Raw genomic sequence first — 27,233 nt, 5'->3', positions numbered from 1 at the left:
TACAGAAATTATTTAAAAAATGCTGTAATAAATAAATGCATGCAGACATTATAAATACATGCTGAAATAAATAATAGCACAAATAAATGAACAAATATAAGAATAAAAAAAGTAATGCAGAAATAAATACTCACAAACCCCTTAGCTGAGCACCGTGGTGTTGGAGTTCACCCGGGTGGACGAGAGGGTCGCCTCCTTACGCCTGCGGGTGGTATGGAAGAAAACCCTGACTGTTGTTTGTGCATATGCACCAAACAGCAGTTCAGAGTACTCGGCCTTGGAAGACCCTGAATGGAGTCCTGCATGGTGCTCCAGTAGGAGACATAGTTCTGCTGGGAGACTTCAACGCCTACATGGGCAATGATGGAGACACCTGGAGAGGCATAAGGGTGCTCATAAGTGTACGTGGTACCAGAGCACCCTAGGCCAAAGGTCGATGATTGATTTTGTGATCGTATCATCTGATCTGAGGCCGCATGTTTTGGACACTCGGGTGAAGAGAGGGGCAGAGCTGTCAACTGATCACCATCTGGTGATGAGTTGGATCAGAGGATGGGGGAAGATTCTGGACAGACCATGTAAGCCCAAACGAGTAGTGCGGGTGAACTGGGAACATCTGGAGGAGGTATCTGTCCTAGAGATTTTTAATTGACACCTCCGGCGGAGCTTTTCTGGCATCCCTGTGGAGGTTTGGGGCATTGAACCGGAGTGGGCAATGTTCAAAGCTTCCAATGCTGAAGCTGCAGCGGTGAGCTGTGGCCTCAAAGTCTTAGGTGCCTCAAGGGGTGGTAACCCTCGAACACCGTAGTGGACACCGATGGTCAGGGAAGCTGTCCGACTGAAGAAGGAGGCCTTCCAGGATATGTTATCCCAGAAGACTCCGGAGGCAGTTGCAAGGTACCGACAGACCAGAAGGGCTGCAGCCTCTGCTGTGTCAGAGGCAAAGCAGTGGGTGTGGGAGGAGTTCGGAGAAGTCATGGAGAAGGACTTTCGGGCGGCACCAAGGTGCTTCTGGAAAACCATTCCACACCTCAGGAGGGGGAAACGGGGAACCGTCCAAGCTGTTAACAGTCAGGACGGGACGCTGGTGACCTCAGCTGATGAGGTAATCGGGCGGTGGAAGGGACACTTTGAGGAACTCCTTAATCCGACTAACACATCCTCTTTTGTAGAGGCAGAGCTGGAGGCTGATGGGGAATCATTTTCAGTGTCTCTGGCGGAAGTCACTGAGGTAGTCAAACAACTCCACAGTGGCAAAGCCCCAGGGGTTGATGAGATTCATCCAGAAATGCTGAAAGCTTTGGGTTTGGAGGGGCTGTCTTGGTTGACACGTCTCTTCAAAATTGCATGGAAGTCTAGGACAGTGCCAAGGAAGTGGCAGACTGGGGTGGTAGTTCTTAAAAAGGGCGACCAGAGGGTGTGTGCCAATTACAGGGGTATCACACTACTCAGCCTCCCTGGTAAAGTCTACTCCAAGGTGCTGAAAAGGAGGGTTCGTCCTATAGTCGAACCTCAGATTGAAGATGAACAATGCAGATTCCGTCCTGGACATGGAACAACGGACCAGCTCTCTATTCTTGCAATGATCCTTGAGGGGGCTTGGGAGTTTGCCCATCCAGTCTACATGTGTTTTGTGGATCTGGAGAACGCATATGATACTGTGGGAGGTGCTGCAGGAGTATGGGGTGAGGGGGTCACTTCTGTGGGCCATCCAATCTCTGTACACCCAGAGCGAGAGCTGTGTCCGGATCCTCGGCAGTAAGTCGGATTCGTTCCCGGTGGGGGTTGGCCTCCGCCAGGGTTGCGCTTCGTCACCAATCCTGTTCGTGATTTTCATGGACAGGATATCGAGGCGTAGTCGTGGTGGGGAGGGGTTGCAGTTCCGTGGGCTGAGGATCTCGTTTCTGCTTTTTGCAGACGATGTGGTCCTGATGGCATCGTCGGTCAGTGACCTTCAGCCCTCGCTGGATCGGTTCGCAGCCGAGTGTAAAACGGCTGGGATGAGGATCAGCACCTCTAAATCTGAGGCCATGGCTCTCAGCAGGATGGCAGGTGGATTGCTCACTCCAGGTAGGGAATGAGTCCTTACCACAAGTGAAGGAGTAAAAGTACCTTGTCTTCTTCATGAGTGAGGGGACGATGGAGAGTTTGGCCGGAGAAAAGAGAGCTTAGCCGGAAGGCAAAGCTGCTGCTCCTTTGCGTTGAAAAGGGCCAGTTGAGGTGGTTCAGGATCATCTAGTAAGGATGAACCCTGGGCGCCTCCCTAGGGAGGTGTTCCAGGCACGTCCAGCTGGGAGGAGGCCTCGGGTAAGACCCAGGACCAGGTGGAGAGATTAGATCTCCACACTGGCCTGGGAACGCCCAGTTAGAGCTGGTTAATGTGGCCCGGGAAAGGGAAGTTTGGGGTCACTGCTATGAGAAAAAATAAACATATACAGGAATAAAATAAATTATGCAGAAATAAATAAATAAATATGGGAAAATAATTAATAAATGCAGAAATTAATGAATAAATAAATAAAAGCAGAAATTAACTAAGAAATACAAATAACTTAAAGAATAAATAAATGCAGAAATGAATAAATAAATACAGAGATAAATAAATAAATATGGGAATACATGAATGAATGCAGAAGAAAATAAATATATACAGGAATGAAAAAATGTGCATAAATAAATAAATAAATACAGTAAAAAATAAATAAATGCAGAGATGAATTAATAAAGACAGGAATACATGAATAAATGCAGAAGAAAATAAATATATACAGGAATTAAAAAATATGCAGACATAAATAAATACAGTAAAAATAAATAAATGCAGAAAATAATAAATAAATATGGGAATACATTAATAAATGTAGAAATTAATGAATAAATAAATAAAAGCAGAAATTATTAATAAATACAGAGATGAATAAATAAAAGAAGAAATAAATAAATAAATACAGGAATCATTTAAGAAATGCTGAAATAAAGAAATAAACAAATTCAGATATGAATAAATAAATACAGGAATACATAAATAAATGCATTAATAAATGTATAAATACAGATACAGATACAGATAAACATATACAGGGATAAAACAATTAATGCAGAAATAAATAAATACAGTAAGTAATAAATAAATTCATAAAAGAATAAATAAATACAGGAATAAATGAATAAATGAATAAATACGGGAATAAATTAACAAATGCAAAAAGTAATGAATGAATAAATAAATACAGAAATAAATAAATGGGACCTTCTTGACATTAACACATGGGCACAGAAATATACATAAATAAATAGAGGTGAACACATTTATTTATTCATTTATACAATTACTTCTACATTTACTTATTCATTTATTGATATATACATTTATTCATGCATTTATGTATTATTTTAGTTATTTATTTATACATTTATTTATGCATTATTCATTCTCTTATTTATTTATACATTTAAACAATTACTTCTGCATTCATTTATTTATTGATGTATGCATAAATGTATTTATTTATTAATTCATGTTTTATCTTAGTTATTTACTGATACATTTATTAATGCTTTTATTTATTGTCTTAGTCATTTATTTTTACAGTTATTTATGGATTTTCCTATGTAATTATTTATTATTTTATTTATTTGTACAGTTATGCATAAATGTATTTATTTAAGTTCTGAATAAAGTTTTTGAAAAAAAATGTCTTTATTCATTCATTTCTGTATTTATTTATTTATTCAAAAAACAACTACAGCCAAAACCTGTGCTAAAGTGCCCTCTAGGAGCCAAAACATGTGCTAAAGTGTCCTCTAGGAGCCAAAACATGTGCTAAAGTGCCCTCTAGGTGCCAAAACATGTGCTAAAGTGCTCTCTAGGAGCCAAAACATGTGCTAAAGTGCCCACTATGAGCCAAAATGTGTGCTAAAATGACCTCTAGGAGCCAAAACATGTGCTACAGTGCCCTCTAGGAGCCAAAATGTGTGCTAAAGTGCTCTTTAGGAGCCAAAATGTGTGCTAAAGTACCCTCTAGAAGCCAAAACATGTGCTAAAGTGCCCTCTAGGAGCCAAAATGTGTGCTAAAGTGCTCTCTAGGAACCAAAACATGTGCTACAGTGCCCTCTAGGAGCCAAAATATGTGCTAAAGTAGCCTCTAGAAGCCAAAACCTGTGCTAGCGTGCCCTCTTGGAAGCAGAAACATGTGCTAAAGTGCCCTCTAGGAACCAAAACTTGTGCTAAAGTGCCCTCTTCAGGGGCGAGGACGCGCTATACGTGCCCTTTTTTTTACTTTTCGCCCCTGCCCTTCAAAAAGTCTACACTGTACCAAAAGTAGCTAAATTATTAATGGATACAAAGTTTTGTCAATTTGAGAGTTCATAAGTGAAGGAGACATGGTGTCAGTCCAGCAGAGGGAGGCAAAGCTCCACCCCTGTGAGTGTGATCACATACTTTATCCACGATTTACAGCCACACTGAGCCTCATGTATCATGATCAATAGTCTGTGAACACTGAGTTTTCTCCTTTTAAGACTAAATAAAGAATAAATGACTTGTGGGTGAATTTTAAAGGGGAGGTTGATTTCTACACACTGTAATTATTGCTGTCCACACTTCCTGAGAAGAGGTCCCTTCCCGATGTAATTCTGTCGGACACAATTGGACAGGAGTCCCACAAATCAGCTGGGTATTTATTACGGAAAAACTCAGTGTGTGAACTCTAGCTGCATTCGCTGTTTTGTGTCCCACTGTGAGAAGAGGGAGCTGTTGAGCCGGCGAGACTGCGGATTGTTCCGGGAAACCTGGAGGTAACTACTTCAAAGCGTAATGCCCGTGTAAAATCCTCCCGTGGTCTTTTTCGGCAAATACACTCATCAAATAAGCCATCGAGACAGTTTTTTTTTCGCGTGTGAACTATTAACGGAGATATCCCGGAGAGTCGCTAACAGCCGGCTGTGGCTAACACTGACTCTTTTAATAAATCTGGGTTCACTAACTACATCGATGATGCTTCGTTTTATGTGTATGGACTCTTCTAATGCTGCTGCAGAGGTTTGGTGTTATTTTAATCCAGGATGTCTTCGTTCATTGTTCATACACGAAAAAACTGTCTCGATGGCTTATTTCATTAGTGTATTTGCAGAAAAAGACCCTCGGATGATTTTATGGAAGTGTGATGATTTTAAGGAAGATGATTTTAAGGAAGTGTTTTATGCCGAAGTTACACTTCGGCATAAAACACTTCCTTTTACAGAAGGGGAAGTTTAAGGCCCTGTTAACGCAACAATGCTTGAAAACGCCAAAATATTGTCGCAGACGTGCCTTTTGTTTAGGCCGCGACTGCGCTTTTGGGGATTAAAACGCAAAAAAGTGAAAGCCCCCTCAGGAGCGTAACTCTTCAAAAGGCTCCAAAGTTGTGTTTCCGTGTAAAGGGGTAAAAAACGCGAAAGTGCGCTCTGATCGGTTCTCGTCGCTTACGTGTTTCCGTAACATCCATGTGCAGAGTACAGGTAAACAACAGAAAACATGTGGGACTGTCTCCATCAGTCGGACATCCAAGAGTCCTGGGATGGAGGCTGCAGATTCCTGTCTCACTGTATGGCGTCCTGTGTCTCCGGGAGGATATAGAAGGAAGTTTCTACGCATGCGCGACCTTTTGGAGCTTTTGGTGCTGTTGCGTGGCAATGCTTCAGTTTGCCACCCAGTGTGCACACAGCGTTTTGCGTTTCCTGTCCAGATCATCTCCGTCTGAACAGGGCCTTAGGGTGCACTCACACTGTCCATCTGTGCCCGAGCACGTTTCACGGCTAAACTCTAGTTCATTTGACCAGTGTGAGTGCAACCGCTTGCCGTACACAGCCCGTTTGGGAGAGGTGGGCTTTTGTAAAGCACGTTTGCACATGTGCGAGCATTAGCGTGCGCACGCGTACGAGCACGAGCACGAGCACGAGCATGAGCACGAGCAGGAGGCCTACGGCGGTTCTGAGGTCATTTTATGTGCGCCCGTTGGGACATAGAAAAAAAGGTGGTGAAAGGTTCACGTTGGTGTGATGCGGAGTGTTTACTGCAGATTTGGTCGATGAAAATATTCAAAAACAGTCGACAAGACGCACAAAAAATCTGAGGTCTATAGAAAGATTTGTAAACAAAGCGACGCATCGTGATGACGTCATCAATGCGTGTGACTTATAGGCAGCAAGAAGCATTCGCCGAGGCCCAGGTAGTGTGAGTACAAACGGGCCTGGGCCGCAGGGGGAGAGGGAGGGGGGGGGCAAGTACCCTAAGCACGGGGCACGGTACGGACGGACAGTGGGAGTGCACCCTTAAAGATGTGAGTGGTTTTAACGCCAGACTTTCCCGTTCTTTTGAACTTTCTCAGCTCTTTATTAAAGGGCAGGAATCTGTGAATGAATATGAGCGGGTCAGCCCCGTCGGGTTGGCGGCCAAAACAGCTTTTCAGAGCTGTGGAAACACGAAGCGCACAGGCATTGTCCGTCCCATTGATAAAAAACCAAACAGAACGCTGACTCTGCGGAACTGCAGCCAGTCTAACAGCATCGTCCGGTCTGCGGCGGTGAGTGACCCAAACCCTGACAACCACCCTAAACTGCCCCTGAAACAGCCCCGATCTGGCGGCCCGGCCCAGTTGCTCTTGGCCTGTGGATGCACAGAGCGGCTAAGCCTCTGAGCTGGCTGGCAAAAGCCCTGTGGGATTACACTAATGCAGGTGGCGGGAAGCCAGTGGCTGTGAAACAACAGGCACGGGAAGTGACCCCTGTCTTTACGTTAGAACTCACTCTTAGCTACAGATGTGGCCCGTTGGCTCTGATTAAATGAGATTGTACGGTCTTACTGAAAGGCCGTGAAATCCAAAATAGTATCTCGGCGTGGGAGATTAAATTACCCTTAATCAATAAACAGTATGGAAGTAAATCGGTGTGTTAAAAAGTCATTGCATTTTCTAGCCCTGAGCATTTGTGCATTGAAAATATGTATCTGAATGAAAAATAAAGACTGCAATTTAGAGTTCATAAATTCAAGGTTAAAGAATTGAATTTGGTATGCTGACATTTAAACGTTGAATTTTTGAACGTTGATTTATTTTAACCTTCAATTTTTTACATCGATTTATTCAACCTTCAGTTTTTATGTGGAATTTTTAAACATTAACCTTTTCAAATGTTGAATTTTTTCAACATTTATTTTTTTTAACCTTGAATTTTTCAACATTGATCTTTTAAACATTGATATTTTTTTTTTACCTTGACTTTTTAAACATTTCATTTTTTAACATTGACAAGGAGCCAAAGGATGTGCTAAAGTGCCCTCTAGGAGCCAAAACATGTGCTTAAGTGCCCTATTGGAAGCAGAAACATGTGCTGAAGGGTTCTATCCGAAGCAGAAACATGTGCTAAAGTGTTTAGCATTGGCTGTAGCAGACGCAGTAGACACCTCCCGTTCCCCGATCATCTTAGGCTGCTCGTCTATATTGCAGCTCGTAAAAGGATGCCGCAAACATCTGATCCGAGCATCAGATCTTTGAAATCCCCCTCTTCATTTCTGAGCACCTTCACCCATTGTCGTTACTTCACAGCGCCTGTTAGCTTAGCTTATAGGTGGGTTTGAAAAACGATGAACTTGTGCCTGTAGTTTCACCAGAGCCAGTCTCTCTAAAGACCCCTACTCATGATACGCGGTAAAATGTTTGCAACGGCCGTTCCATGCATTTCCTATGGGCAGGCGACAGCGCCCAAGGTAGGGGCACGCACCGCTCAGATTAGCCTCTCTGCCTCAAAACAATAGGCATCATCTGTGGGTTTTTTTTAATTTTATAATCGAAAGGTATCGCAAGCATTGGTTCTGCTGACATCCCTCATTCCAATTCTGAAGTTGCGTATCGGACAATCCTGCTGTTCAGTCGTGACGTAACACCCTTTCAGAATATGGTTTACGGGCCCAAGCCGGTCCAAGTCTCGTATTTCTATAACGCTGCAGTGCCTTGTTCCCTGTTGTTTGAACAAATCTGAGTTTTTAAAAAACATCGTAATCGTCATTTTACCTCATTCCTATCGATAAAAAGGGTGATCTCTATGATCGTAATTGTTCACATGTTCAGCCATTGTTCTCTGTTTTATTTCAATTTGGACCCAGAAATCGTATTTTGAAAGGGCATTTCCTATGGGCAGGCAGCAGCGCCCAAGGTAGCGGCGCACACCACTCAGATTAGCCTCTCTGCCTCAAAACAACAGATATCATCTGTGGTTTTTAAATTTTAGAATCGAAAGGTATCGCAAGCATTGGTTCTCGTGACATCCCTACTTCCTGCCCTCCTTTACCAGCCTTAACTATTCAAGTTCATCAGGGGTTAACTCCTAACCTTAACCACCTCCGGAGACTTTTCGCAAATCTTGGGTTACCATCGAGACACGACTCTTAAGCTGTGGGCCGAAGGGGTCGAGTCCGAGCCCGCAGCTCTAAAGCTCTGCCGCTGGACCAATGTTTTCCATTAGAATCGTGATCAAGATTCCTATTTGAAAACCATTTTTTCTTTAAATGATGCGTTTCTTTTGACTTAAGCGATCTACGTTGGTAGTATCTTTCCACTCAAAGTGTGTCTGTTGTTGTCGCTCTATTAACCCTTGTCTGTATTGTTTCTAAATCTGCCCTCCGTCCAACCACACAGGCAGAACAATACAGCAGCATTATTTCACTGACTGACTGACAGAAGAGATATGTGTGTGTCTGTTTGATGCATTATCACTCAGGTAAAATCCCTTGTGTCTTTAGTTTGCTTCCTGGCCTCATTGTCTCTGCCGGGCCCTCCTCCTCCTCCCTCCTCCTCTCCGTCCAGCAGGGTTTGTTTTGGCAGCCCTGGGTGTCTGGCGTATGGGTGGCACTGGGTCGCAACAGGGTCTGCACCCAGCATTCCCCCTCTATCCTCAGCCCCGATTCTGCTGACGGGGCCCAACCCACCATGAGATAATGCCATTCCAGAGGGATCGTGGCTAAAGCCTCTCTTTTCTGCCTCAGAGGTATATAAAGAGGAGGCAGCCGCAGCAGAGAAAAGCACTCTGGAAACGGTCTTCGCTCGTTGCTTTTCATCAACATCCCGTTCTCTTTATCTCGCCGCGCCTCCCTTCCTTCACCTGCCGGACTCTGAGCTGAGCGGGTACATCTGCCGACCTGAGCCACGCCAAGCCGAGCTAGACCAAACTGTCTCCAACTGTAACTATGGATATTGCCATCCAGCACCCTTGGTTTAGACGCGCCATGGGCTCCGTGTACCCTGCCCGACTCTTTGACCAGTTTTTTGGAGAGGGCATGTTCGACTACGACTTCTTCCCCTACACCACCTCCACCATCAGTCCCTATTACAGACAGTCGCTGTTCCGCAACTTCTTGGATTCTTCAACCTCCGGCACCTCTGAGGTAACGAGACGCCTTCGCGCCAAGATTAATGATGAACTTTGGAGGCTTAAAGATAGATGTAAAGAAAAGTTGTCTGCCTCCAAACAAGTGTCTTTATGTGTACGTCGTTTTTTCCTAGAAAGGAAAGATGCTAAGTTCAACAGTATTTACACAATTTCCCTTTGAAACTGGACTTCAATAGCTAGTAGTTTTGGTTTGTTCCAGAGATTTTTCCCAGAGAAATCCCAATTTTAGAGACCTCTAAAGGGTACAATCTCTTGAAGAAGTCTATAGCTTGACTCTTTTGTGCTTGTGTGTGTCCCACAGGTGAGGTCTGACAGGGACAAGTACACAGTCTACCTGGACGTCAAGCACTTCTCTCCCGATGAGATCAGTGTGAAGGTCACTGATAACTTCGTGGAGATCCAGGGCAGGCACGGAGAAAGACAGGTAGTGCTCCTATCCTCTCTTAAGCACACTGTATTTCTATTCAGTAATAGAAAGTAACATTTTCAATTTCAAAGTAAATAAGGCTCAATGTACGCAGACGCATATCTTCCATTGGGAGCGTGTCTATATTCCCCGGGTCCTATGTTCCCCTGGTCCTATGTTTCCCGGTCTGTTATTTTCCCCACAATCAGTGCCGAATTCCCCGGCAAATAGGCCTACGTAGACCCTCACACTACCCCCTGACCCTAACATATCCCTTAGCCCAAACAAAATGCTGAATTATATAAGCGAAGCGAGAGGCTTGTGCGACCAGGGAACATAGGGCCCTTTTGGGGAAAAAGGGTGGACCCAGGGAACATAGGGATGACCCCCTTCCATTTTGGTTCAAGTGATTAGGATGTAGAGATGTTCCGTCTTCCATATGTTGCGTATCGGACAATCCGGCTGTTCAGTCGTGACGTAACGCACGTAACGCCCCAGCCGGTCAGAGCCTCATATTTCTATAACGCCGCAGTGCCGTGTTCCCCGTTGTTTGAACTTATCTGAGTTTTTAAAAAACAACGTAATCGTCATTTTACCTCGTTCCTATCGATGAAAAGGTGATCTCTATGATCGGAATTGTTCACACGTTTGGCCGTTGTTCTCTGTTTTATTTCAATTTGGACCCAGAAATCGTATTTTGAAAGGGTGTTACGTCAGAGTTAACAGCCATGTTCTGATTCATTGCCAACCGGATCAGTACATAGACCGACTCGCCGATATCATCCATCCATTTTCAACCGCTTGTCCCTATCGGAAGTACACCCTTGACAGGACGCCAGTCTATCGCAGGGCACATAGATACAAACCCAGCCCCAGGGCCCCAGCCGGGATTCGAAACAGCGACACTCTTGCTGTGAAGCGACAGTGCTAACCACCACTCCACTGTTCCGCCCCTCGCCGACATCGATAAGAGCATTTGCGGCAGTTGTCAAAGGAAGTGACGTAGTATAGGACCGCAGTTCTCCACATAGGGAGGAGGGTCGGGGTGGTGGATGGGTCCCAAAACACAGGACTTGGACCTGGGGGACCGGTGTTCATGTCCTGGAAGAACTGAGACAAACCACCACCTTTATCTGATCTTAACCAAGTCCTCTATGTCTTTACGTCATATTTCCTAAGCTATTTACGGGATTTTTGCTGTGCGTTAGTTTTCCTACGATATCCTGCAAACTTATTGATCAGAATACGAGAGGGTATGCGTCTTCATTCATTTTTATTATTTTTCTGGTCATTTAAATTTTTTCTGGTCATTTAGTCTTTTTCATGTCATTTAGAGTCTTTTTCTGGTCATTGAGAGTCTATTCCATTGATTTGTAGTCTTTTCCGTTGATTTAGAGTCTTTTTCAGGTCATTAAGAGTCTTTTTCCGTTGATTTCCTACAATATCCTGCGAACTTGTTGATGAGAATACGTTGCAGAGCGGGTATACCTCATCACAACCCCAAAAGGTAGCGCTCCTCTTAGCTGCCGCAAGTCTTTTTCTGGTTGTTTCTGGTCATTTAAAGTCTTTTTCTGGTCATTAAGAGTCTTTTTTTGGTCATTTAGAGTCTTTTTCCGTTGATTTAGAGTCTTTTTCTGATCATTTTGAGTCGTTTTTCTGGTCATTGAGAGTCTTTTCTGTTGATTTGGAGTCTTTTCCGTTGATTTAGGGTCTTTTTCAGGTCATTTAGAGTCTTTTTCCGTTGATTTCCTACAATATCCTGCAAACTTGTTGATGAGAATACGTTGCAGAGCGGGTATACCTTATCACAACCCCAAAAGGTAGCGCTTCCTCTTAGCTGCCACAAGTCTTTTTCTGGTTGTTTCTGGTCATTTAAAGTCTTTTTCTGGTCATTAAGAGTCTTTTTTGGGTCATTTAGAGTCTTTTTCCGTTGATTTAGAGTCTTTTTCTGGTCTTTCAGAGTCTTGTCAGTCTTTCCTTGGACTCCACTGTGGTCATTAACCTTGCTGTTTTTTTTTCCCAGGATGACCACGGTTACATTTCTCGCGAGTTTCACCGCCGCTACCGTCTCCCCTCCAGCGTAGACCAATCAGCCATCTCCTGCACCCTGTCCACTGACGGTCTGCTGACTCTGACTGGGCCAAAGGTCAGCGGGGGGAGCGAATCCGGCCGCAGCGAGCGCAGCATCCCTGTCACCCGTGACGACAAGCCCAACGCAGCCGCGTCCTCCTAGAGGCCAGGCGGCAGGGGTTGACGCCGGAGGGGCCCGGCCCTCCTGTACCCTACATCGACTGGGATGGACGAGCACAGAATCTCTATCCTGCGCCTCTTGGCTTCTTCTCCCTTTCCCTTCGAGGATATCCGTGTCCTCCTTGCTTCTCTTTCTCCTCTGTCGATAGTTCTTGGCGCACTCTCACAGTATCATTAGTATCGTTGTTGTGTGCTTAAGAAAACCCCCCCCCGTGCGGATGGTTAAGTGGAGGGGACGAAACATTCACGTGACCTCGCCCTCAGGTTAAGCTTGGAGGTAAACGTCGCTCGTGTCAGATTTTCCATCTGTGAAGTTTCTGAGGCCCTGGCTGCTTCCATTCTTGTGCTCCTCTCTCGTCTTAAATATATCCTGTCCTGTAGTCTAGGCCTAGTTCCATGGACGCCTGCTCATCACTGAAAAGTCTGTACTAAAGAAACAACAAATAAAGCTGTATGATTAACGAAAGGCAACGCCTGTGTGGGTTTATTCTTCACTCGATTTTTAGTCATGTTTTTTAAATTTTGCATCCATTTTTAGTCATTTTACATACATTTTAATCACTTTGCATCCATTTTTAGTCATTTTGCACCATTTTTTAATCATTTTGCATCCGTTTTTTAGTTATTTTGTATCTATTTTTTAGTCATTTTGCATCGATTTTAATCTTTTTGCATCCATTTTGAGTACTTTTGCATTGATTTTTAGTTATTTTGTATTCATTTGTAGTCATTTTGCATCGATTTCAAGTTATTTTGCATCCATTTTTAGTCATTTTACATCCATTTATAATAATTTTGCATCCATCTTTAGTCATTTTGCATCCATTTATAATAATTTTGCATCCATTTTTAGTCATTTTGCATCAATCTTTAGTCAAACAATAAAGCTGTATATATATATATATATATATATATATATATATATATATATATATATATTACTGAAAAGTCCGTACTAAAGAAATAACCAATAAAGCTGTATAATTAACAAAAGGCAACACCTGTGTGGGTTTATTCTTCACTCTTCCCTCGATTTTTAGTCATGTATTTTAATCATTTTGCATCCATTTTTAATCAGTTTGCATCTATATTCAGTCATTTTGCATCTATTTTTAGTCATTTTGAATCTATTTAATAATTTTGCATAATTTTTTAATCAGTTGGCATCCATTACTAGTCATTTTGTACATGGCATACACGGCACATTGGAAAAGTCAAAAGAAAATAATATATATATACCTTATATAGAAAAATATTATCTTTGGATATCATTTCACACACACACACACACACACACACACACACACACACACACACACACACACACACACACACACACACACACACACACACACACACACACACACACACACACACACACCTGAACTCAGGACTGACAGAGATTCGGTCTCTAGCGATGTGGATGTTTCTATGGAAACAGAGTCAGGGCAGTGAAAGTGTGCAAACATCATCTTTAATGTCTCCTCACACTTTCTAACAACCATAAAATCTGGAGGCTCAGTAAAAACGATCAAAGTTAGAGAACCTGACGGCTCCTTTAATAAAGAACCGAAACTATCAAGGTTTAGAGAACCTGACTGTTCCTTTAGTAAAGAACCGAAACTATCAAGGTTTAGAGAACCTGACTGTTCCTTTACTAAAGAACCGAAACTATCAAGGTTTAGAGAACCTGACTGTTCCTTTACTAAAGAACCGAAACTATCAAAGTTTAGAGAACCTGACTGTTCCTTTACTAAAGAACCGAAACTATCAAAGTTTAGAGAACCTGACTGTTCCTTTACTAAAGAACCGAAACTATCAAGGTTTAGAGAACCTGACTGTTCCTGTACTAAAGAACCGAAACTATCAGTTTAACCGTGATGGAAGGTTCCTCCTGAGCGTCAGATACGACCACAGGAACTGAATCCACCTCAGAGGCTGATCTGTTGACCTCCCCGGCCCTGGAACACACACACACACACACACACACACACACACACACACACACACACACACACACACACACACACACACACACACACACACACACACACACACACACACACACACAGAACTCCATCAATCACCAAATACCCATAAAAACGTCCATTTTCCCCTTGTCTTTAGAATAAAATTAAGAAATCTGTGAGATGAGCTGTAAAAATGGTTTTCCTGTCATTTTGAGTCTTTTTCCAGATATTTTAAATATTTTTTCTAGTTATTAAGAGTCTTTTTCCAGTCGTTTTGAGTCTTTTCTGGTCATTTAGAGTCATTTTGAGTCTTTTTTCTGAACATTTTGATTCTTTTTCCAGTTATTAAGTCTTTTTCTGGTCATTTAGAGTTTTTTTGAGTCTTTTTCCAGTATTTTGGAGTTTCTTGAGTCTTTTTCCAGTAAGTTTGAGTCTTTTTTTCTGGTCATTTCAAGTCTTTTTTTACTGGTCATTTTAAGACTTATTTGAAGTCATTATGAGTCATTTTTTCTAGCCTTTTAAGTCTTTTTCCAGTTATTTTAAATCTTTTTTTCTAGTTATTTAAAGTCTTTTTCCGGTCATTTTGAGTCTCTTTCCAGTCATTTTGAGTCTTTTTTTCTGGTCATTTTGAGTCTTTTTTTCCTGGTCATTTTGAGTCTTTTTTTTCTGGTCATTTTAAGTATTTTTCTCTGGTCATTTTAAGACTTATTTGAAGTCATTTTGAGTCATTTTTTCTAGCCTTTTAAGTCTTTTTCCAGTTATTTTAAATCTTTTTTTCTAGTTATTTAAAGTCTTTTTCCAGTCATTTAGAGTCTTTTCCTAGTCATTTGAGCCGTGTTCTGGTCAATTAGAGTCATTTTAAGTCTTTTTCTAGTCATTTTGAGTCTTTTTGTGGTCATTTTGAGTCTTTTTTCTGGTCATTTTGAGTCTTTTTTCACTCATTTTGAGTCTTTGTCTGGTAATTTTTAGCCTTTTTTAGTCTATTTCTAGTCATTTTGAGTTTTTTTCTGGTAATTTTTTATCTTTTTGTGGTCTTTTTGAGTCTTTTTCCAGTCATTTTGAATCTTTTTCCAGTCATTTTGAGTCTTTTTGAGTCTTTTTTCAGGTATTTTTAGTCTTTGATCAGTCATTTTGCGTCTTTTTGAGTCTATTTCTGGTCATTTTGAGTCCTTTTCCAGGTATTTTGAGTCTTTTTCTGGTCATTTTTAGACTTTTTGAGTGTATTTCTAGTCATTTTGAGTCTTTTTCTGGTAATCTTTTGTATACCTCATCACAACCCCAAAAGGTAGCGCTCCTCTTAGCTGCCACAAGTCTTTTTCTGGTTGTTTCTGGTCATTTAAAGTATTTTTCTGGTCATTAAGAGTCTTTTTTTGGTCATTTAGAGTCTTTTTCCGTTGATTTAGAGTCTTTTTCTGATCATTTTGAGTCGTTTTTCTGGTCATTGAGAGTCTTTTCTGTTGATTTGAAGTCTTTTCCGTTGATTTAGGGTCTTTTTCAGGTCATTTAGAGTCTTTTTCCGTTGATTTCCTACAATATCCTGCGAACTTGTTGATGAGAATACGTTGCAGAGCGGGTATACCTCATCACAACCCCAAAAGGTAGCGCTTCCTCTTAGCTGCCACAAGTCTTTTTCTGGTTGTTTCCGGTCATTTAAAGTCTTTTTCTGGTCATTAAGAGTCTTTTTTTGGTCATTTAGAGTCTTTTTCCGTTGATTTAGAGTCTTTTTCTGATCATTTTGAGTCGTTTTTCTGGTCATTGAGAGTCTTTTCTGTTGATTTGAAGTCTTTTCCGTTGATTTAGAGTCTTTTTCAGGTCATTAAGAGTCTTTTTCCGTTGATTTCCTACAATATCCTGCGAACTTGTTGATGAGAATACGTTGCAGAGCGGGTATACCTCATCACAACCCCAAAAGGTAGCGCTCCTCTTAGCTGCCACAAGTCTTTTTCTGGTTGTTTCTGGTCATTTAAAGTATTTTTCTGGTCATTAAGAGTCTTTTTTTGGTCATTTAGAGTCTTTTTCCGTTGATTTAGAGTCTTTTTCTGATCATTTTGAGTCGTTTTTCTGGTCATTTAGAGTCTTTTCTGTTGATTTGAAGTCTTTTCCGTTGATTTAGGGTCTTTTTCAGGTCATTTAGAGTCTTTTTCCGTTGATTTCCTACAATATCCTGCGAACTTGTTGATGAGAATACGTTGCAGAGCGGGTATACCTCATCACAACCCCAAAAGGTAGCGCTTCCTCTTAGCTGCCACAAGTCTTTTTCTGGTTGTTTCCGGTCATTTAAAGTCTTTTTCTGGTCATTAAGAGTCTTTTTTTGGTCATTTAGAGTCTTTTTCCGTTGATTTAGAGTCTTTTTCTGGTCTTTCAGAGTCTTGTCAGTCTTTCCTTGGACTCCACTGTGGTCATTAACCTTGCTGTTTTTTTTTCCCAGGATGACCACGGTTACATTTCTCGCGAGTTTCACCGCCGCTACCGTCTCCCCTCCAGCGTAGACCAATCAGCCATCTCCTGCACCCTGTCCACTGACGGTCTGCTGACTCTGACTGGGCCAAAGGTCAGTGGGGGGAGCGAATCCGGCCGCAGCGAGCGCAGCATCCCTGTCACCCGTGACGACAAGCCCAACGCAGCCGCGTCCTCCTAGAGGCCAGGCGGCAGGGGTTGACGCCGGAGGGGCCCGGCCCTCCTGTACCCTGCATCGACTGGGATGGACGAGCACAGAATCTCTATCCTCCGCCTCTTGGCTTCTTCTCCCTTTCCCTTCGAGGATATCCGTGTCCTCCTTGCTTCTCTTTCTCCTCTGTCGATACTTCTTGGCGCACTCTCACAGTATCATTAGTATCGTTGTTGTGTGCTTAAGAAAACCCCCCCCCCCCCGTGCGGATGGTTAAGTGGAGGGGACGAAACATTCACGTGACCTCGCCCTCAGGTTAAGCTTGGAGGTAAACGTCGCTCGTGTCAGATTTTCCATCTGTGAAGTTTCTGAGGCCCTGGCTGCTTCCATTCTTGTGCTCCTCTCTCGTCTTAAATATATCCTGTCCTGTAGTCTAGGCCTTGTTCCATGGACGCCTGCTCATCACTGAAAAGTCCGTACTAAAGAAACAACCAATAAAGCTGTATGATTAACGAAAGGCAACGCCTGTGTGGGTTTATTCTTCACTCGATTTTTAGTCATGTTTTTTAAATTTTGCATCCATTTTTAGTCATTTTACATACATTTTAATCACTTTGCATCCATTTTTAGTCATTTTGCACCATTTTTTAATCATTTGGATCCGTTTTTTAGTTATTTTGTATCTATTTTTTAGTCATTTTGCATCGATTTTAATCTTTTTGCATCCATTTTGAGTACTTTTGCATTGATTTTTAGTTATTTTGTATTCATTTGTAGTCATTTTGCATCGATTTTAAGTTATTTTGTATCAATTTTTAGTCATTTTGCATCAATTTTTAGTCATTTTGCATCCATCTTTAGTCATTTTGCATCCATTTTTAGTCATTTTACATCCATTTATAATAATTTTGCATCCATCTTTAGTCATTTTGCATCAATCTTTAGTCAAACAATAAAGCTGTATATATATATATATATATACTGTATATATATATACGCCTGTGTGGGTTTATTCTTCACTCTTCCCTCGATTTTTAGTCATGTATTTTAATCATTTTGCATCCATTTTTAATCAGTTTGCATCTATATTTAGTCATTTTGCATCTATTTTTAGTCATTTTGAATCTATTTAATAATTTTGCATAATTTTTTAATCAGTTGGCATCCATTACTAGTCATTTTGTACATGGAATACACGGCACACTGGAAAAGTCAGAAGAAAATTATATATATACCTTATAAAGAACAATAATATCTTTGGATATCATTGCACGCACGCACACGCACACACACACACACACACACACACACACACACACACACACACACACACACACACACACACACACACACACACACACACACACACACACACACACACACACACACACACACACACACACACACACACACACACACACACACACACCTGAACTCAGGACTGACAGAGATTCGGTCTCTAGCGATGTGGATGTTTCTATGGAAACAGAGTCAGGGCAGTGAAAGTGTGCAAACATCATCTTTAATGTCGCCTCACAACTTCTAACAACCATAAAATCTGGAGGCTCAGTAAAAACGATCAAAGTTAGAGAACCTGACGGCTCCTTTAATAAAGAACCGAAACTATCAAGGTTTAGAGAACCTGACTGTTCCTTTAGTAAAGAACCGAAACTATCAAGGTTTAGAGAACCTGACTGTTCCTTTACTAAAGAACCGAAACTATCAAGGTTTAGAGAACCTGACTGTTCCTTTACTAAAGAACCGAAACTATCAAAGTTTAGAGAACCTGACTGTTCCTTTACTAAAGAACCGAAACTATCAAGGTTTAGAGAACCTGACTGTTCCTTTAGTAAAGAACCGAAACTATCAAGGTTTAGAGAACCTGACTGTTCCTTTACTAAAGAACCGAAACTATCAAGGTTTAGAGAACCTGACTATTCCTTTACTAAAGAACCGAAACTATCAAAGTTTAGAGAACCTGACTGTTCCTTTACTAAAGAACCGAAACTATCAAAGTTTAGAGAACCTGACTGTTCCTTTACTAAAGAACCGAAACTATCAAGGTTTAGAGAACCTGACTGTTCCTTTACTAAAGAACCGAAACTATCAAGGTTTAGAGAACCTGACTGTTCCTTTACTAAAGAACCGAAACTATCAAAGTTTAGAGAACCTGACTGTTCCTTTACTAAAGAACCGAAACTATCAAAGTTTAGAGAACCTGACTGTTCCTTTACTAAAGAACCGAAACTATCAAAGTTTAGAGAACCTGACTGTTCCTTTACTAAAGAACCGAAACTATCAGTTTAACCGCGATGAAAGGTTCCTCCTGAGCGTCAGAATCGACCACAGGAACTGAATCCACCTCAGAGGCTGATCTGTTGACCTCCCCGGCCCTGGAAACACACACACACACACACACACACACACACACACACACACACACACACACACACACACACACACACACACACACACACACACACACACACACACACACACACACACACACACACACACACACACACACACAGAACTCCATCAGTCACCAAATACCCATAAAAACGTCCATTTTCCCCTTGTCTTTAGAATAAAATTAAGAAATCTGTGAGATGAGCTGTAAAAATGGTTTTCCTGTCATTTTGAGTCTTTTTCCAGATATTTTAAATCTTTTTTCTAGTTATTAAGAGTCTTTTTCCAGTCGTTTTGACTATTTTCTGGTCATTTAGAGTCATTTTGAGTCTTTTTTCTGAACATTTTGATTCTTTTTCCAGTTATTACGTCTTTTTCTGGTCATTTAGAGTTTTTTTGAGTCTTTTTCCAGTATTTTGGAGTTTTTTGAGTCTTTTTCCAGTAAGTTTGAGTCTTTTTTTCTGGTCATTTCAAGTCTTTTTTTACTGGTCATTTTAAGACTTATTTGAAGTCATTATGAGTCATTTTTTCTAGTTATTTAAAGTCTTTTTCCAGTCATTTAGAGTCTTTTCCTAGTCATTTGAGCCGTGTTCTGGTCAATTAGAGTCATTTTAAGTCTTTTTCTAGTCATTTTGAGTCTTTTTGTGGTCATTTTGAGTATTTTTTTCTGGTCATTTTGAGTCTATTGCTAGTCCTTTTGGGTATTTTTCTAGTCATTTTTAGTCTTTATGTGGTCATTTTGAGTCTTTTTTTTTGTAATTTTGAGTCTTTATCCGGTCATTGAGTCTTTTTCTGGTCATTTTGAGTTTTTTGAGTCTATTTCTAGTCATTTTGAGTCTTTTTTCTGGACATTTTGAGTCTTTTTTTTGTAATTTTGATTCTTTTTCCAGTCATTTTAAGTCTTTTTTTCTGGTCATTAAGAGTCATTTTGAGTCTTTTTCCAGTCATTTTGAGTCTTTTTTTCTGGTCATTTTAAGTATTTTTCTCTGGTCATTTTAAGATTTATTTGAAGTCATTTTGAGTCATTTTTTCTAGCCTTTTAAGTCTTTTTCCAGTCATTTAGAGTCTTTTCCTAGTCATTTGAGCCGTGTTCTGGTCAATGAGAGTCATTTTAAGTCTTTTTCTAGTCATTTTGAGTCTTTTTGTGGTCATTTTGAGTCTTTTTTCTGGTCATTTTGAGTCTTTTTTCACTCATTTTGAGTCTTTGTCTGGTCATTTTTAGCCTTTTTTAGTCTATTTCTAGTCATTTTGAGTTTTTTTCTGGTAATTTTTTATCTTTTTGTGGTCTTTTTGAGTCTTTTTCCAGTCATTTTGAATCTTTTTCCAGTCATTTTGAGTCTTTTTGAGTCTGTTTATGGTAATTTTCAGTCTTTTTCAAGTCATTTTTAGTCTTTTTGTGGTCATTTTGAGACTTTTTTTCTGGTAATTCTGAGTCTTTCCCCAGGTATTTTGAGTCGTTTTTTCAGTCATTTTGCATCTTTTTGAGTCTATTTCTGGTCATTTTGAGTCTTTTTCCAGGTATTTTGAGTCTTTCTTCAATCATTTTGAGTCTTTTTCGGGTCATTTTTAGCCCTTTTGAGTCTATTTCTAGTTATTTTGAGTCTTTTTCTGGTAATTTTTTGTCTTTTTCTGGTCTTTTTGAGTCTTTTTCTAATAATTTTTTTGTCTTTTTCCAGTCATTTAGAGTCTTTTTTGTAGTCATTTTGAGTCATTTTTTTCTGGTCATTTTGAGTCTTTCTGAGTCTTTTCCAGGTATTTTGAGTCTTTTTTCAGTCATTTCTAGTCTTTTTGAGTCTATTTCTTGTCATTTCTAATCTTTTTATGGTAATTTTGAGACTTTTTTTCTGGTCATTTTGAGTCTTTTTCCAGGTATTTTGAGTCTATTTCTAGTCATTTTGAGTCTTTTTCTAGTAAATTTTTTGTCTTTATGTGGTCTTTTTGAGTCTATTTCCAGTAATTTTAAGCTTTTTTTCCAGTAATTGAGTCTTTTTTCTGGTAATTTTGAGTCTTTTTCTGGTAATTTTTTGTCTTTTTCTGGTTATTTAGAGTCTTTTTTGTAGTCATTTTGAGTCATTTTTTTCTGGTCATTTTGAGTCTTTTTGAGTCATTTAGAGTCTTTCTCCAGTCATTAGAGTATTTTTGTGGTCATTTTAAGACTTTTCTGGTCATTTTGAGTCTTTTTCCAGTCATTTTAAGTCGTTTTCTGGTCATTTTGAGTCTTTTTCTAGTCATTTTGAGTCTTTTTCTGGTCATTTTAAGTCTTTTTCCAGTCATTTTGGGTCTTTTCCAGTCATTAAGAATCTTTTCTAGTCATTTAGAATCTTTTTCAAGTCATTTAGAGTCTTTTTCTGGTCATTTTGGGTCTTTTTTTGGTAATTTTGAGTCTTTTCCCAGTCATTTAGAGTCTTTTTCTGGTCATTTTGAGTCTTTTTCATACTCATTTTGAGTCTTTTTCCAGTCATTAAGAGTCTTTTTCTAGTAATTTAGAGTCTTTTACTGGTTATTTTGAGTCTCTTTCTGTCCCATGTCCTGACTGTACCTGCTGGAGGCTCCTCAGGTCCTCCAGGGTCTGCTGGGCAGCCAGTCTCAGGCTGGGCTGCACACCGGAGGAGAGGCGGCCGACACGAACCTGGAGCTCTGGATCCAGCAGAGAGGAGCCCAGCAGCAGCAGCGCCTCCTCCTCCAACAGCACCGACTGCAGCAGACGCAGAGAGTGGAGACACACCTCCCAGTCTCCATCTGCCCCACCACCAGAGAGCATCCATTCACTCATTTAAGGACACTTTTACTCATTTTGCATCTATTTTTAGTCATTTTGCATCTAAATTTAGTCATTTTGCATCTATATTTAGTCATTTCGAGTACATTTAAGTCATTTTACATCAATTTTTTAGTTATTTTGAGTACATTTTTATTCATTTAGCATCTATTTTTAGTTATTTTGAGTAAATTTAAGTTATTTTGAATACATTTGAAGTCATTTTGCATCGATTTTTAGTCATTTTGACTACATTTAAATCATGTTGCATCTATTTTTAGTCATTTTGAGTAGATTTAAGTTATTTTGACTACTTTTTAATAATTTTGCATCTATTTTTAGTAATTTTGCATTTATATTTAGTAATTTTGCATCTATTTTTAGTCATTTTGAGTACATTTAAGTCATTTTGCATCTATATTTAGTCATTTTGAGTACATTAAAGTCACTTTGCATCTGTATTTAGTCAGTTTGAGTACATTTGTATTTATTTTGCATCTATTTTTAGTCATTTTGAGTACATTTAAGTCATTTTGACTACTTTTTAGTCATTTTGCATCTATTTTTAGTACTTTTGCATTTATATTTAGTCACTTTGCATCTATTTTTAGTCATTTTGAGTACATTTAAGTCATTTTGCATCTATATTTCGTCATTTTGAGTACATTAAAGTCACTTTGCATCTATATCTAGTCATTTTGAGTACATTTTAATGATTTTGCATCTATATTTAGTAATTTTCACTAAATTTTTAGTCATTTTGCATCTATATTTAGTCATTTTGAGTACATTTGTATTTATTTTGCATCTATATTTATTCATTTTGAGTACATTTAAGTCACTTTGCATCTATATTTAGTCATTTTCACTACATTTTTAGTCATTTTGCATCTATATTTAGTCATTTTGAGTACATTTGTATTTATTTTGCATCTATATTTAGTCATTTTGAGTACATTAAAGTCACCTTGCATCTATATCTAGTAATTTTGAGTACATTTTAGTCATTTTGCATCTATATTTAGTCATTTTCACAACAATTTTAGTCATTTTGCATCTATATTTAGTCATTTTGAGTACATTTAAGTTACTTTACATCTATATTTAGTCATTTTGAGTACATTTAAGTCACATTGCATCCATATTTGGTCATTTCCATTACATGGTTTCCATTCATAAAAACAATACCCCTGTCTTATAGTCTAGTAAGCTCTTCCTGCTGTGGTCACTTAACACCTGATTCGCTGGTTAGCTAATCTGCAGTTCAGCAGCACTGGAACCTGCAGCTGTGCAATCTTGACCAGTGACACTCGATCCTGCGAGGCTAGCATTTTTAGCATTCCTGTTAGCTGAGCTTATGGTCTTTATGGTTTTATGTTTCAAGTCTTCTTCAATACAGCATGATGTTCATAGAGTGTCCTCACCGTCCAGCAGGGTCCAGATGAGACGCAGGAGTCCTGGGTTCTCACTGATGCACCTGAGTCCTTTAACACTGATGCTGACATTATACAGAGCCATCAGCATCAACCTGCAGGACACACAGCTGCTGTAAGAGCCGCAGCACTGACCCCTGCTGCCCACGTGAAGACAAACACCACCTACACTTTCAGTTTGGGGAAGACGCCAGGCTTCATCAGCTCCAAGAGCTTCATCAGAGTGTCCAGGAGGACGTGAGCAGAGCTGGACAGGAAGTCCCGGCCACACGTCACCGCTGCTATGTCTGACAGATGGGACAGAAAGACAAGGCATGGTCTGCATTCACTGAGGTGTGCGAGAAAACCTACTGGTGGACACAATATACTCCAGACTTGGAACTTTCTCTGGTCATTAAGTATCTTTTTCTGGTCATAAAGGATCTTTTTCTGGTGATTTTGTGTCTTTTTCTGGTTATTTAGAATCTTTTTCTTGTCGTTCTGAGTCTTTTTCTAGTTGTTTTGAGTCTTTTGTGGGTGATTTTCAGTCTTTTTCTAGTCGTTTTAAGTCTTTTACTGGTCATTTTGTGTCTTTAGAGTCTTTTTTTGGTTGTTTTGAGTCTTTTTCTGGTCATTAAGAATCTTTTTCTGCTCATTTTGAGATTTTTCAGGTTGTTGTGAGTCTTTTTCTTGGTTTTTCGCGTCTTCAGAGTCTTTTTCTGGTTATTTTGAGTCATTTTCTGGTCATTAAGAATCTTTTTCTGGTCGTTTTGAGTCTTTTTCTGATCGTCTTGAGTCTTTTTCTGGTCATTTTGTGTCTTTAGAGTCTTTTTCTGGCCATTAAGAATCTTTTTCTGGTTATTTTGAGTCTTTTTCTGGACATTAAGAATCTTTTTCTGGTTATTTTGAGTCTTTTTCTGGACATTAAGAATCTTTTACTGGTCGTTTTGAGTCTTTTTCTGGTCATTTTGAGTCTTTTTCTGGTCATTTTGAGTTTTTTTCTGGTCATTTTGAGTCTTTTTCTGGTTGTTTTGTGTCTTTAGAGTCTTTTCCTGGTGATTTTGAGTCTTTTTCTGGTTATTTAGTGTCTTTTTCTGGTCATTTTGTGTCTTTTTCTGGTTATTCTGAGTCTTTTTCTGGTCATTTTGAGTCTTTTTCTGGTCATTTTGTGTCTTTAGAGTCTAGTTCTGGTAATTTTGTGTCTTTTTCTGGTCATTTTGAGTCTTTAGAGTCTTGTTCTGGTCATTTACGGTCTTTTTCTTGTCATTGGAAAATACAACGGAAATAGAGACAAAGCATGGTCTGCATTAACTGCAGTGTGTTATAAAACCTACTGATGTACAGTACATACTATACTAAGGCAGAAGCTGTGAACTCACTCGTAATGGTTCCAGCCAGAGCCAGCACAAACTGGTGCTCCTGGGAGTCGTGGTCCTCCCTTTGAGTTCTGGCCTCCTCATCCAGAGACCTGACGAAGCTCTCCAGAGTCTGAGCGGCTACACCCAGGAAGGACTGCAGCTTCCCCTGCAACCACCAGCACCACACAGTCACACATCACATTGTGTCGCCCTTAAACTCACCGCACAGAGACGACTCACATCAGCCAGCCAGCGTGTGATCGTGTCCTCGCTGGAGGAGCAGCTCCACAGAAGACCACAGGCTGCAGATCCCAGGCCAGAGCAGAACTCTGCCTGCTGCTGCAGCTCTGCTCCGCTCTGCCACAGCTGCTCACGCAACAGCAGCTTCTCCTGCACACATACACACACACACACACACACACACTTTAGAGTCTTTTTCTGGTCATTTTGTGTCTTTTTCTGGTTATTTTGAGGCTTTTTTCTGGTAATTTAGAGTTTTTTCTGGTAATTTTTGTGTCTTTTTTGTTCTTTTTGATTTTTTTTCTGGTAATTTTGTGTCTCTTTCTGGTAATTATGGGTCTTTTTCTGGTCATTTTGAGTCTTTTTCCAGGGAATTAGAGTCTTTAGAGTCTCTTTCAGAGACTTTTGTGTCTTTTTCTGGTCATATTTGGTATTTTTCTGGTCATTTTGAGTTTTTTCTGGTCATTTTGTGTCTTCTTCAGGGGGAGACTCCACTTAAAGCTCTATTCTCTCTAATGTCCAGCAGGGGGAGACTCCACATAAAGCCGCATTATCTCTAATGTCCAGCAGGGGGAGACTCCACTGGCTCCATAAAGAAGTGTGATTGTATAGAAGTCAATGAGAAAATGAGCCTAAACTTCTCTCTTGATTTATTTCCTCAGTAAACATTTTACTAATGAGTTTATGTCTCAGTCTCTAGTTTCAAGTCTTCTTCAGTTCAGCATGATGCTCATTTAGTCAATGATGGTCCCATTTAGAGTCAAATAGACCAGAAAGCAGGGGAGGTTTTAGGGCGGGGCTACACAGCCACCTGTCAATCCGGATAGAGGTTAAGTAATGTGTATCCACGGCAACTGTGGACATTAAAATAGAACAAGTGAACTCCCATATAGGGACATTTTTTAAAGTTGGTTTGTTTGGCTGAAAAGATCATCTCACCTCTCTCTCTTTCTGACACTCAGTCTGCACAGCGTCCAGTCGGGACTGGAGGTGCAGACACTCTTGCCGCAGCTGCTCCTGTTCCTGTGCAAGGTGCTCCTTCACTACACACACATGCACACACGCACACACATAGTTTAAACAGTTAGTATAAATATAAAGTGTATACATTAGTATAAATTATACCAAAATGTCCAGTTTATTCCTTTAAATTTCCATTCATTCCCATAAATTCCCATATATTCCTTTTGGTTCACATAGATTATCATAACTCCTGTAAATTCCTTTTAGTTCCCATATATTCCTTTTAATTCCCATAAATCCTGTAGATTATTTTTTAATTCCCATTAATTCCCATATATTCCCCTTAATTCCAATCAATTCCCATATCTTAATTTTAATCCCCATACCTTTTAATTCTCATATATTCCCATATATTCCTTTTAATTCCCATATATTCCCTTTAATTCCCATATATTCCCAGTAATTCTCATATATTCCCATTAAGTCCTATATATTCGAATAACTCCCATATATTCCCAATAATTCCCACATATTCCCACAAATGCCATATATTCTCATAAATCCTGTATTCCCTTTAATTCCCATTAATTCCCATATATTCCCCTTATTCCTTTTAATTCCCATATATTCCCATTTAATTCCAAATATTCCCTTTAATTCTCATAGATTCCCAGTAATCCCGGTAAAATCCTATAATTCCCATTCATTTATTTTAATTCCCATATATTCCGATAAATCCTATATATTGCCATAAATCCTGTAGATTCTTTTAAATTCCCACATATTCCTATATATTTTCATTAATTCCCATATATTCCCTTATATTTCAATTAATTCCCATATATCCCCATTAATTCATTTTAATTCCCATATATTCCCATTAATTCATTTTAATTCCCATATATTCCCAGTAATCCCCATATATTCCCATTAAATCCCCTATATTCCCAAACCTCCCCACATATTCAGATTGAAAGTTTCCAGCCCTTTGGTGGTGCATTATAAATGCCATGGTTCAGCACTGCTGCCTCCCCTGGTTTAGCGGAAGCTTACTTTTCTGAGCGGCTCGAGCTTTCCGCAGCGTTTCTATCAGGTCTCCGTTCAGAACTCTGGGCAGGAACTCCCTCAGCTGCATCACTTCTGTGGTTAACTTCTCCAGATCCGCTCTCCTCACTCTGACAAAAGAATCCTGAAAAACAAAACATCGAAAAAGACGTTCACACAGGACTTTTAGAAATCTGTCATCCGTATCCGTCACACCATCGTTTTTTTCCAAGTTTAGAGACGCGCTGTACCTGTTTCCCGGCCTTTGTCTTTGCACCCGGCGTCTTCCCACCGACCGACATCTTGTCTTCTTCTCCTGCTGTTGATTCAACCTTTCCTGTGGGATTGTTAGCATAGCATTAATAGCGGCTAGATTCTAGCAAAAGTGTAAT

The 27,233-nt window shown here is 40.0% G+C and overlaps 2 protein-coding genes across 2 annotated transcripts; one reads left to right on the top strand and one right to left on the bottom strand.

Moving 5' to 3' along the window:
* Positions 1-9,220: 9,220 nt before the first annotated feature.
* On the top strand, positions 9,221-12,062 carry cryaa (crystallin, alpha A; the record flags this gene model as incomplete). The annotated part of the gene is made up of 3 exons (XM_083938151.1): positions 9,221-9,418; positions 9,725-9,847; positions 11,853-12,062. The coding sequence occupies 3 exons, from the start codon at positions 9,221-9,223 to the stop codon at positions 12,060-12,062; spliced, it is 531 nt and encodes a 176-aa protein (XP_083794277.1).
* A 9,504-nt stretch (positions 12,063-21,566) lies between these two features.
* hsf2bp (heat shock transcription factor 2 binding protein) lies at positions 21,567-27,143 on the bottom strand (the record flags this gene model as incomplete). Its single annotated transcript, XM_083938252.1, has 8 exons — positions 21,567-21,805; positions 23,249-23,352; positions 23,427-23,544; positions 24,616-24,760; positions 24,835-24,984; positions 25,774-25,877; positions 26,851-26,986; positions 27,093-27,143. The coding sequence occupies 8 exons, from the start codon at positions 27,141-27,143 to the stop codon at positions 21,567-21,569; spliced, it is 1,047 nt and encodes a 348-aa protein (XP_083794378.1).
* Between the last annotated feature and the right edge of the window lie 90 nt (positions 27,144-27,233).

The sequence above is a fragment of the Echiichthys vipera genome (assembly GCF_963691815.1).
Source record: "Echiichthys vipera genome assembly, chromosome: 23".
In the NCBI taxonomy this organism is placed as follows: Eukaryota; Metazoa; Chordata; class Actinopteri; order Perciformes; family Trachinidae; genus Echiichthys; species Echiichthys vipera.
The sequence above is the reverse complement of the archived record's forward strand: the minus strand, read 5'-3'. Positions and strand labels throughout refer to the sequence as shown.